Below are 13,100 nucleotides of genomic sequence, written 5' to 3'. Positions count from 1 at the left end.
CACAATGGAGAGATGGTAATGAAGAAAAAGTAGCTACACTTGTGGTAAGCATAACATAACATATAGAGATGCTGAATCACTACACCGTATACCTGAAATTAATATAATGTTGTGTGTCAACTACACTCAAACAAAAAAAAAAATTTAATAAAAAATAAAAGGGTAACCCTTTTCCTGCACCCTATTTCAGTTAAAAACTGCTGTGTAACTAGTCACCCCAAATTTTAACGTCTTAAAACATAAATTTATTATTGTTCATGATTCTAGAGGTTGACTGGGATCAGGTGGGTGGTTCTCACTTGGTTCCGTCATTTAGTTGTAATCAGATAGTAACTGGCATTGGAATGATAAGAAGGTTGGTGTGGACTGTTTATCCAAGATGGCTTCTTCAGTCATGTGTCTGATGCCACAGCTGGAATGGCTGGAAGAGATGGGCTTACCAGGCATCTCTCTATGGTCTCTCCATGGGGCTAGCTTAGGCTTCTTCACTGCATGGCAATATCAAGGTATTCAAACTTTTCACATGGCATCTGGATTCCCCCAGGGCATGTGTTTCAAAAAAAGAAGGTGGAAGTTGTAAAGCTCATCTCTTGAGTCATGCAACTTCCCTTATACCACATTCTCATGATCAAAAGCAAGTTACTGACCCACCCAAATTAAAAAAGAGAGAAAGGAATTTATATCCTGTAATGGAGAAAATGACATTGATCCCCCATAAATGATGTAATCCACCACAGCCATGAATCTGAAAATGCCTCTAAGGGCAAAATTAACTACATATAATCAGTTCAAGCTTCAAAAGTTCTACCGTTTGCAGAGTCTTTGTCCTCTGATCTTCATTATTTCACCAGCAATTTGATGCTTTAAGCCAATGCTTTTGGTGTTGTACCTGGCTTTCCTGGGAGTTCTTAGAACAATCACTGGTGGAGGAAGAAATCTATCAATAAACTCTAGCAACTAGAAAATTACACTTCTTTGTACTGTTGGGGTTTTGCCAGTTGTTTTGTTATCATCTTTAATAATTCACAAAGAAAAGGAAAGGGAATATAATTATATTCCTAATTTTGTAAACATTCACATACTGTTTATTTTGAGACAGTATTGACAAGCCTGAAGTGAAGATAAAGGCTGCTTTACATCCTGAAAATCAGTGTAGTTATCCCCTTGAAAAGGGAAGACACTTCAAAACAGATTGCACTGCAAGGAGGGGAAAGCAGTAACATGTCCAGAATAGTTTTGACATGAAAAACTAATGACTAATGAACATTAGAGACAACTCAAGTAGAGTTGACTGAATTTCAGGTTAGGAGATATAATCGGTTGCAGAGGAGTAAAGAAATGCCCATTTCATGATACTGGGTCTTTCGGCATTCTTTATTAGATGTTCTTCCAAACCTTCTTTAATGTCCGTCAAAACTTGCCATTCTCAACAGCTTCAATTTCCATCCATATTCTAATGATATATCATTTAATTTGAGTTCCCAGTATGCTGTTCTACTATCTCTTTGAATGAAATACCAATCTTTTGAGAATGTCATGAAAAGACTGCTTTACTTGTTTATTTCTCAGGGTATAAATGAAGGGGTTCAACATAGGGGCAACAGATATAGTGAGCAGAGAAATTGCCTTATTAATGGCCACTTCATCCTTAACCGAAGGTTTGACATACATAAAAATGCAGCTGCCACAGGTGATGGAAACCACAATCATGTGGGAAGAACAGGTGGAAAAGGCTTTTTTCCTTTGCTGGACAGAGGGTAATCTTAGAATTGTCCTAGTGATGTATATGTATGACAGAACTATACACACAAGGGTCATAATGAAGGTCAACACAGCACAGACTATAACCAGCTGCTCTATGAACCAAGTATCTGAACATGAATTCTTCAGTATCGGAGAAGCATCACAGACAAAATGGTCAATAACAGAGTCACAGAATTCCAGATGGAGGGTCAAACCAAGGGGTGGAAGGACAATCAATAAGCCAAATACCCAACAACAGAGGATGAGATTCCTGCAGACTCTACTGTTCATGATGGTCACATAATGTAGGGGTTTGCAGATGGCCACGTAGCGATCGTAGGACATCACAGCCAAGAGAAAAAAATCTGTAGCTCCGAAGAGGACAATAAAAAAGATTTGGMTGAAGCAAGCCTTGATGGTGAYGGTTCTGTCCCCACTTKATATGATGTACARGTATGGRGGGACACAGGCAGTTGTGAATGAGATTTCTAAGAAAGAGAAATTCTGAAGAAAAAAATACATRGCTATTTTTAAATGAGAATCCATGAAGATGAGAGAAATTATGATCAGATTTCCAATTACACTTAATATATATGTGATAAACAGAAAGATAAAAACCAAAATCTCTAGCTGTGGGTCATTTGTCAAACCCAGTATGATAAACGTTGTTACTGCTGAATGGTTTCTCATCACTGACTTCATACTTTTGCCCAATCTTCACATAAAAGTCACCGAAATTGGATCTGAGGAGCAATGTCAAAATATGACAGGATCAGACAATGTCTACCAATACCAAGCAAATCAAGTTACATGCGTTTCCCTCTGTAACTTGATAATCAGGTTTTAATGAGTAATTCTCTCAACTCTACTGAAATACACTACCGGGAAGCTCAGCTTACGGGCAGTTTTCTTGAAAATTACTGCTACTGCCATTGTTTTTAAATATTCCAGGGTCTCCCAATTCACAGCACTTGTTTCCAATTCAATTTTTAAGCCCATGCTTTGGTTGAGATTTCCCCTATTAGGTCAGGAATTGAGCACTTTTGAGCTATACTTTGATGGGCCATAGGGTCTCTTTAATCCAAAACTTTTGTATTCAGAAGCTAAATCCTACAATTCCTTTGCTTCAAGTTGTGGTACCTGATAAAATGCAAAATATATGGAGGATGTTGGTTATGCCCTACCAAGATTCTCCAGATCCCTTCTCTAGTAAACTAGGCATTATTTAAAGGTCAAGTTAGATTTCTCCCAGAAAATAGTCCTTCAATGGCCCTTTCTCCAGACTTTTTCTAAGTGCCTCTGTAATTCCCTTATTTTCCATATCTGTGCTCAGCAGAAAGGGTTTTGAGCAGAGAGGGCCATTATGTTAAAATATTTAATTTGAAAACCACAGGTAAAAAGTACAAAGAGCTGAAGGATACCAAGACATACTTTGCTTTCCCTCCTTCGTGACAACTGAAGTGATACATGTTTCAATAATGCAAAGGCATTAAGTGTATGGACCTTGGAACAGTTTGTCTGGGATCAAGTCATATCTCTGTCATCTACTAGGTGAGTGACCTTAGGCAAGTCATTTAATCTGTCTGTACTCCCAGTTCCTAATACGAAGTGGAGTTAACAGGAATAGTACCTCATAAGGTTACTGTGAGGTTTAAATGAGTAATATTGACTGCCATCATGTACAGATTTACTATGGTGCCTTGCCAGGTTACAGATACCATGATAGAAAAAGGGAAATTAACCTGGGTTTATGAGACAAATGGTTTGCAAATAGGTGATACTAGTACTGAAAAATGGGGGATATAAAAAAATGGAATGTTTACCAATGGTAATTGAGACATACGGGATATAAATACATAGATAGACACTGGATAAATAAATGAGAGACAGAAATAGGCAGAGAGGAAAGGTCTAGAGAGAGTGATTAGAAAGTTATTTCAGGGGCACCTGGGTGGCTCAGTTGGTTAAGTGTCCAGCTCTTGATTGCTGCTCAGGTCATGATCTCAGAGTCATGAGATCAATCCCCACCATGGGCTCCATACTGAGCATGGAGCCTGCTTAAGATTCTCTCTCCCTTTCCCTCTGCCTCCCCCCACTCGTGCACTCTCTCTCTCTCTCCTATCTAAAAATAAAAAAATAGGGGTGCCTGGATGACACAGTCAGTTAAGCCTCCCACTCTTGGTTTCGACTCAGGTCCTAAGCTCAGGGTCATGAGATCAAGTCCCATGTTGGACTCTGCACTTGGCGCGGAGTCTGCTTGGGATTCTCTCTGCCCTTCCCGTTCATTCTTTCTCTCTCTCTCTCTCTTTCCCTAATAAATAAATAAATAAATCTTTTTAAAATATAAAAATAAAAAGAAAGTTGTTTCTGTGTGTCAATCAAATCATTGTACATGGGGCTGCACCAACTTAATGATGCATAAAATGGTCCTGCCCACATTTTTGATCTGGTGAAGGTTAGCTGCAAAACATCCCAGTACTTACCTTTGACATTCTTCATTGTTCCACCAGGAAGCTATATCTCAAATGACCTTAGTGAGACTCATAGTTGAATAAAAACATACTAATAAGATTAACTAAGTATATTCCTAGCCCTTTGCCCCCAAGACCCTATATTCACCATATATGACACATATGGTTTCTGAATTTATAAAAAATATCATTCTAATTTAAAATTAGGAAATATTTCTATGCTGGGAGACTGAAAGGAAGATAATAAATTTTAAAGAGCAAGGAAAAGTTAAGAAGCCTCTCTAGTTCTGCAAAAGTGGATGCTCTGATTTTCTCTGGACAAACAAGTTTTTACACTTACAACCCTGTTTATTTCCTCCATCCACAACATGCATGCTGAAAACTACTTTAAAAAGTCCTTGGAGGCCCTGATTCAAAAGTCTCTAACGAACTTAAAGTGTAAATTACTTTGCCAAAGAAAATCCTAAGCCAAGCACAATGGGGATAATGTCCTTAGAGAGAAAAAAATGCAATAATAGCAACACAGTCCAAGCATAAAAAATAAGATTCCACTGACAAATTAGAAATCTGTTCTTAATTATTTGTTTACACACGATGTATACAATGCAGTGATTAAAAAGATAGCCCTCTTATCTAAAATTACATATGTAATAAATATTTAATATAGAAAAATTCAAAGACAGACATGAAAAGTGAAAAAAATAATAGAAACTGCAACATCCAGAAATAAATATTATTTTAGTGTTTGTCCTTCCAAATATTGTCCATAGTAATATGCAAGTGATGTACATACTATTACCAGTTGATTATAAAGGATACCACTCAAGAACAACCAATGGAAGAGATTCATGGGGCAAGGTATGGGGAATGGGAAGGCATGGAGTTTCCGTGCCCTCTCCTGAGACACCATCCTCCCAGCACCTCGATGTGTTCACCAACTCAGAAGCTTCCCAAATCTCCCTGTTCGACTTTTTAATAGCAATTAATCTCCATCCTCCTCCCATGCTGTCCTCCCCAGTGAACAGTGGATGGAGCTAAAGGTTCCAAACCTCTAGGCATGTAGTCTTTCTGATAACCAGCCACGTTCTGAGACTCTCTAGGGTGCCCCCCCAAGTCACCACATTAGGATAAACTCAAGGTAAAACACATTCCCTTTTTTTAATATTTTATTTATTTATTTATTTATTTGAGAGAGAGAGAAAGACAGAGAGCATGAGCGGGGGGCGGGGGGGAAGAGCAGAGGCAGAGGGAGAAGCAGACTCCCCGCTGAGCAGGAAGCCCAACACGGGGCTCCATCCCAGGACACCCGAGATCACGACCTGAGCCGAAGGCAGACGCTTAACCAACTGAGCCACACAGGAGCCCCAGTAAAAGACATTCTTATCAATCAGGAAATTCCAAGAGTTATAGGAGCTCTGTGCTAGCAATATGGACAAAGACCAAATATTTATATATATATATATATACAAGGTACATATATCCACAAGGTGAAATAGCCAGATGCAACAACAGAGTAAAAAGTTCTTAATATCTGTATCTCAGTAATTAACAGAACAAGCAGAAAAAGAAATAAGTAAGTAAAATGAAGATTTAATCAATACAATTAACAAGCTAGATAATAGATATATGTAGAAAAATGTACCCAAAAGCTGCAGAAATATTTTTTTTGCTTTTTTTTCTATAAACACATTTGAAAGAAACAACTATAGCCAGATATACTTTTATAAGAATTCCATCACTGGAGAAGAGAAAATGGGAAATATTTGAGGGGCATACACTATGCACCAGGTATTGGTCCTTAACAATTACAAGTCATTTAATGGGCATTATGATCTCCATTTTACAGAATAGGACAGTGAGATTCAGAGACATGAATTTCTTGTGTCATTCAAGATGGAGTTGATTATTATGTTATATTTGGTTAGACCATATTCCCTCTCTGGCCCTCACCACTGTTGTGAGAATTATATGAAACCATTTATAGGGAAACTATAAGACATTTGTGTAATGGGTATCTTTGTCTCTAATTCTGGCATTTTGTTCCCAAGGCTACCATTGGTTTTTCTGATGCTTGCACTCTATTGATAAACAAATGATAAACCTGATAAATTCTTTGGTTGGCAAAAGGTTAGCCCTTCCAGGTAATATATGCATATCTAACAAGTTCTTCACTACCTTAAACTGAAAATTTGCAAGCGTTTTTTTTAAGATGTTTTCTTTTTTTTAAGATTTTATTTATTTATTTGACAGAAAGAGAGAAAGCACAAGCAGGAGGAGCAGCAGGCAGAGAGAGAGGGAGAAGAAGACTCCCCACTAAGCAGGGAGCCCGATGCGGGACTCAATCCCAGGACCCTGGGATCATGACCTGAGCCAAAGGCAGATGCTTAACTAACTGAGCCACCCAGGCGCCCTGCAAGTGTTTTCTCAGAGGTAACTTACAGGCAATACAAGGCTCCCACCCCCACCTCAACCTCAACATTCCACTTTCATCCATTCTGTATTTTATTTCTGCATGCACACTGCAAAAAAAAGAAAGAAAGAAAGAAAATTATTGCTTACTATCTTTAGCCAATAGTCTGTAAATGGGCTAATTACAACCAGGCTAGTAATGTTTAGAAACTGACTTTTCAGGACCTTCATGCCATGCAAATAGTTCCAGCTAAGCTGTTTATCCATGGTCAAGGGCAGCTATGCCCATCCATGGGGAAGACAAATGCCAGGACTCCATAGTCTTCCTCTTCTCGGCAGCTGATGCTCTCTTTCTCCTCCCAACCCCACCTCTAAGCTAGTCTCCCTGGACCCTCATCCCTTTAGCGTATGTTTAGAATTTGGTCCCAGTATGAGTTCTAGCAGTTTTGGGGTGGAGTCTTTGGGATTTTCCACATAAAGTATCATATCATCTGCAAAGAGTGAGAGTTTGACTTCTTCTTTGCCAATTTGGATGCCTTTGATTTCTTTTTGTTGTCTGATTGCTGTGGCTAGGACTTCCAATACTATGTTGAATAGCAGTGGTGATAGTGGACATCCCTGCCGTGTTCCTGACCTTAAGGGGAAAGCTCTCAGTTTTTCCCCATTGAGAATGATATTCGCTGTAGGTTTTTCATAGATGGCTTTTATGATATTGAGGTATGTAAATTGTGCAAGACTGTTGAATCTCAGATCTGTACCTCTGAAACAAATAATGCAATATATGTTAAGAAAGAAAAAAAGAAGAAGAAGAATGTAGCAGGAGGGGAAGAATGAAGGGGGGGAAATCGGAGGGGGAGAAGAACCATGAGAGACAATGGACTCTGAAAAACAAACTGAGGGTTCTAGAGGGGAGGGGGGTGGGAGGATGGGTTAGCCTGGTGATGGGTATTGAGGAGGGCACGTTCTGCATGGAGCACTGGGTGTTATGCACAAACAATGAATCATGGAACACTATATCTAAAACTAATGATGTAATGTATGGGGATTAACATAACAATAAAAAAATTTAAAAAAAAAAAAAAAAAAGAATTTGGTCCCAAAGTTGTCAACAAAGGACATTCGTTAACCTGTCCCAAATAAGGATCCCCAGAGCAACTTGTCCTTCTTCATTCAGTTGCTTCCCCAGTGCACGCTCTTCAAGAGAGCAAATATAATGTGTGTCACTCTAAGTAAAGTATAAATCTGGGGTGGGAGGGGGAGTTTATAATCTGCCTTCTGAGGTCATCAACCTCATTGCACCTAGAACAGAAAAATCCAGAACCACTCTGCTCCTCACATCCTTCTTCTGGTCTCCTACATATTGGTTCACTTTAAGAAGACAGAATATCCAAAACCTCTGATTCAGCTCCAATCAGAATTAGTGGGAGATAGAAATGAGCAAATCCCACTAAACTGATAAGGGACAGCAGAAGACTATTTCTTACCAAGGAAAGCCCCGGAAGTTTTGTTATTTCTGTGAAATGCAGGATAGGACTTGGTGGTAGATAATGTAGAAAATGCAAAAAAAAAAAATTATATTATTTTTTAATTATGTGGCCTTACAATCTTTATTCACCTCTAAGAATATTTAGGACTGAAATCCCACTATGACCAATAAGATAATCAAGTGACAAAGTAAGTTCCCTGTTTATAACTTCATCGATTTTACTTCCCAGTGGTTGTGAAGCCTGAAGCTGATGCAGATGTGAACACTCAGCCACTCTCTGAAGATTCCAGGTTGGTAACAGGCAGGCCAGGGGATCCAGAGCATTGTGTAACTTTTCTTGATACCTGATTCCAACTGTGGAGTGCAAGCCATTAGTGGGTTATGGATTCAATGGGTTGCAACCAGCAATTGAAATAAAAATGTTTTAAATAGAATAAAATAAAAAATATCACATTGTAGCACAGGTATTAAGAAGTGTTCTATAAAACTTTTATTTAGGTTAGATATATATGTATGCTGAAAAATAATATAAAATATAGAACACATTGTGGTCAAAAATGCTTGAAAGCTACTGCCTTATAAATGTTTATAAGAGCAATACAAAGAAAAATTCTTGAATAAATCAATAAGGGCATTCCCACATAATGTGACTCTTTAACCACACGAGTTCACAAATCAGTAGAGACTTGAAATGCTCTTGAAGTGCTTAAATATGGAGTCTCCTAGAAAACCCTGGAGCATAGTTTCATATACTTTCCCCATAAAATTTCTATACCCACATACACAAAATGTTTATCACATGATTTAGTGGATTCATATACATGGTAAATCCAATCTAGGAATTATTGGATCCCTAGTTAAGAACTTCTGCTTTAAATATTTTGAGATAAAATATAAATATGGGAAGGGACGGAAAAATAAAATAGGATAAAAACAGAGAGGAAAACAAACCATAAGAGACTCTTAACTATACAGAACAAACTGAAGGTTGCTGGAGGGGGGTGGGGGATGGGGTAATTGGGTGATGGGCACTGGATGTTACAGGCAAATGATGAACTACTAAATTCTACCCTGAAATTAATAATACACTATATATTAACTAACTTGAATTTAAATAAAACCAAAAAAAAAAAAAAGTATGTTGGAGAAAAGGAAGAAAGAAGAAAGAAGGAAGAAGGAAGGAGGAAGAAGGAAGAAGAAGAAGAAGAAACAGGCCATGGAGGAGAAGGGGGCAATCAGGAATAAGACAGGTGCTGCCCCAGGACCTCCCCATACCGCCCCCCACCCCCTTCAGTGGCTAACCAGTGCTGCCAGAAGTACAAGGAATGCTCCACCTCACCTGGCGCCCCCTCCCCCACCAATGGAACATTTCTTGGACCCCTCAGCTCTCTGTTTGGGCCGGCCAGCAGCCACCTCCCCAGTGCAAGTACCCGTAATCTCTGATGGGAGGGGCGCTGCTGAGCAGGAAAGCAGGGGGGCAGGGGCCCATGGCTGTAGCTGGGAGTTAGCAGCTTTCCCCTCGCATGCTGGAGCTTAACTTGGGCATAGTCACATGTAGGGCAGTGGTGGACCCAGAACCCCTCTTCCCTACTCTCTTGTGCTCTGGGGTCTCTGCTGCTGCTGGGGAAGGGGTCCCGGGTATGAAGTAGGTAAGGGAAGAAAAGCTCCTAAAATGTCCTTGGAATATAACAGAATCTTCCTATCCTTATGGGAAAGCAAAACTCTAGATCTAAATATTTTGAATTAGTTTGAGTAAATAAATGTCAGTTTTTATTCTAATATATTATTTACTGAACCCTAGACAGGTATGTGGAATAGTTCAAAGGACAGAATGACAATCCTAATACACAGATCTTTGCATTCAAATGGACAGACATGGGCCTGAAGGGTCCATTGAGAATAAGTGAAGAACTGGTACTTTTTGGCATTAGGGGACTTACGGGAATTGGACCAGAAAGAAAATGAGAGGCTGCTATAATTATATGACAAATAAAAATAGAAACAGCAGGAAGACTAAGAAAAACAGCAAATCTAAGAAGTGTTAGGCAGTCAAAGGTAAGGCAATGAATAGGATCAATGGGAAGTAAAGAAAGTGAATACAGGGGGATAAAATTAGTAACTATTCTGGAAGGAGGCAGCTGCTGGAGGCACTCCTTTATTCACTCATTCCACAAACTTTTTGAACATCACCTGCAAGGAAGAGACTTGCTTCATGTTGGCAATGGGGATAGTACCATGTGGGGAAATAACGACAAGAACTTTTCTATAAAGGGCAGATGGAACTGGAAAGGATCCAACACCATTCATACAGGCCACTGGTCTGGGTCAGGTCATCAGAAGAAAAGTTCACTGTCCATCACTTCGGGTTCTCTTCACATTTCACCTGTCCATTTCAGAGCACCTCTTCCTTTCTCACCTTTTATTACTATAGCTCTTTTACCTTCAGACTCAAAATTTTTCAACAATGAAAAATAAAATCATGTTGACTGAATTTATCCTGCTGGGTCTGACAGATGTCCCTGAACTCCAGGCAGTGGTCTTCACCTTTCTGTCCCTTGCCTATTTACTCAGCATCATCGGAAATCTGACTATCCTCATCTTCACCTTGCTGGACTCCCACATTCAGACTCCCATGTATTTCTTCCTCCGGAATTTCTCCTTCTTAGAAACGTCCTTCACAAACATCTTCATTCCCAGGCTGCTGTTCAGCATCACAACTGGCAACAAGACCATCAGCTTTGCTGGCTGCTTCACTCAGTATTTCTTTGCCATCTTCTTCGGAGCCACAGAGTTTTACCTTCTGGCTGCCATGTCCTATGACCGCTATGTGGCCATATGCAAACCCCTGCATTACCTCACCATCATGAGCAGCAGAGTCTGCATCCAGCTGGTTCTCTGCTCTTGGTTGGCTGGATTTCTAATCATCATATCCCCAATCATCCTGCCCAGTCAGCTGGATTTCTGTGCCTCCAACATGCTGAATCATTATTATTGTGACTACGGACCCCTCCTAGAAATATCTTGCTCAGACACAAGACTCCTGGAGCTGCTTGACTTTATCTTAGCAGTTGTGACCTTGGTGGTCACCCTGGTGCTGGTGATTCTCTCCTACATAAACATCCTCTGGACCATCCTCAAGATCCCCTCTGCTCAGCAAAGGAAGAAGGCCTTTTCCACGTGTTCTTCCCATATGATTGTCGTCTCCCTCTCTTATGGCAGCTGCATCTTCATGTACATAAAACCTTCAGCAAAAGAAGGAGTTGCCTTCAATAAGGGGGTAGCTGTGCTCAATACTTCAGTTGCCCCTTTACTGAACCCATTCATTTACACTCTAAGGAATAAACAAGTAAAACAAGCTTTCAAGGATGTCACCAGAAAAATAGTGCATCTTTATTCATTTTAATGGCCTCAAAATCAATGGAAATTCTGAATGAAATTCATGAAGTTACTCCAACTGATAACTTGAGCTTCTGATATCTCTTTTAAAGTAATTGCTTATATCAATGGATTGTGAGTATGTGTCAAAATTTTGTTTCAAATTTGCAAGCAAGAAAAAGATATTCAAAGATCTTTTTTCTGGTACATATCTTTTAATAAAGGGGAAAACTAGGGGAAAATATTCTTAGAGTACATACAAAAAAGAACTATCTGATTAAAAATTATTTCACTTATCATAAAGCTGGTGATCAGCTGAATGATTAAGTCTATTTTCCCACAAGAAGCTCTTAGTCTTACCAATAACTATCAAAAAGTTGTAGGCACATTTTGTCAGAAATGAAGTAGGTAAGGGAAAATATTTCCCAGAAAATACAATTCATGAGGTCATGCATAAAAACAAATTCTATTTCAGATAATTGTTCTTAGATTTTCACCAATTTGCTTTCTCAAGCTTCTCCCTCTGATAGCTCTTAAAGATTGTCTCTTTCTAGCATCTCCTACAGAAAATATTTCCTGCTCTAAAGACAGCATGGAATCTCATGATTGTTCATAAGGACATTTCTGACTCTCATTTGAGACCTGAAATCAGAATGAAAACTGTTACCAAGGAATCTTTGGACTCCATTTAAAGGAAAAATCAGATGAAGAGATATCTTAGGCCATGATAACAATGGTCAAAATCTCTAGAAGCTGGAGTGTAGCAAAGTGTGCCTGACTTTTAGAGAATACATTTGTAGATGAAATTGGGAGGGTTAGAAGAGTTACAGATGCTACTTAGGGAGGCCTTAGGATGCTATAGTCTATTAACTATCTCCACAACTTTCTGCAGTTCGAGTCCCTTGGTCACCCCCTCTGACTTTGCCAATCCTTGTGGCAAATGCTTCTGGCAGTCAAGTGGAGCCAGTTGGCCTCTACTCCTTCAGGTTCCATCATCCCCATGAAAATTAACAAGACCAGCTCTGTGACCATCTATCCCACCAACATCCGTGGTGAATGAGTGTCATTACTGAATTTTTTAGTGATCCTGATATCCCTCTCAGCAGCACATTCCTTATCTCCCTAGTGAATGTGTCCCACTGCCCCTCCTGTAGAACAAATCTTCTAGTGAATCTAATGCTCTTACATCATTCTACCATGCCCACCTCCCTCAGCCTTTTTATCCCTTCCATTAACATCTTTCCAGGAAAGTCAGGTATTTCCACATCACTCAGTGTTGGACATCATTTTTTCAGGCTCCAAGAGCCACCCCAGCAGTAAAATGAGGTCCTTGCTAGGATGTTAAGCCCCCCATCCTGAGTATGTCAATAAATTCTTTCTCAGCCAGTATTACATTCTGGGACCCTGATCAAAATCCAATCTCAGGAACACTTTTCCGACTTCTGCCAGTACAAGCTAGCCAATTCTTTCAATTTTTCTAGTGCATACATTCTTCCCTCTTTTATCAAGCCCAGCATGTCCTCAGCTGGATAATACTAGATTTAACCCTAGTTATCAGCCTGGCATCCAGGAGAAAAATTGGGGACAGCTACTGAGGGAAGCATCTGGTGCCTTAT

The 13,100-nt window shown here is 39.5% G+C and overlaps 2 protein-coding genes across 2 annotated transcripts; one reads left to right on the top strand and one right to left on the bottom strand.

Annotated features, from left to right (window-relative positions):
• Positions 1–1,497: 1,497 nt before the first annotated feature.
• On the bottom strand, positions 1,498–2,433 carry LOC116642476 (olfactory receptor 6C2-like). Its single transcript, XM_032420920.1, has one exon. The coding sequence runs from the start codon at positions 2,431–2,433 to the stop codon at positions 1,498–1,500; it is 936 nt and encodes a 311-aa protein (XP_032276811.1).
• Positions 2,434–10,573: 8,140 nt separating this feature from the next.
• LOC116642592 (olfactory receptor 2AP1-like) lies at positions 10,574–11,512 on the top strand. The gene has a single exon (XM_032421078.1). It carries the CDS (start codon positions 10,574–10,576, stop codon positions 11,510–11,512), a length of 939 nt encoding a protein of 312 aa, XP_032276969.1.
• The last annotated feature ends 1,588 nt before the right edge of the window (positions 11,513–13,100 follow it).

The sequence above is a fragment of the Phoca vitulina genome, unplaced genomic scaffold (assembly GCF_004348235.1).
Source record: "Phoca vitulina isolate PV1807 unplaced genomic scaffold, GSC_HSeal_1.0 scaffold23, whole genome shotgun sequence".
Taxonomy (NCBI): Eukaryota; Metazoa; Chordata; class Mammalia; order Carnivora; family Phocidae; genus Phoca; species Phoca vitulina.
Note: the sequence above shows the minus strand (reverse complement) of the source record. Positions and strands in the feature narration are given on the sequence as shown.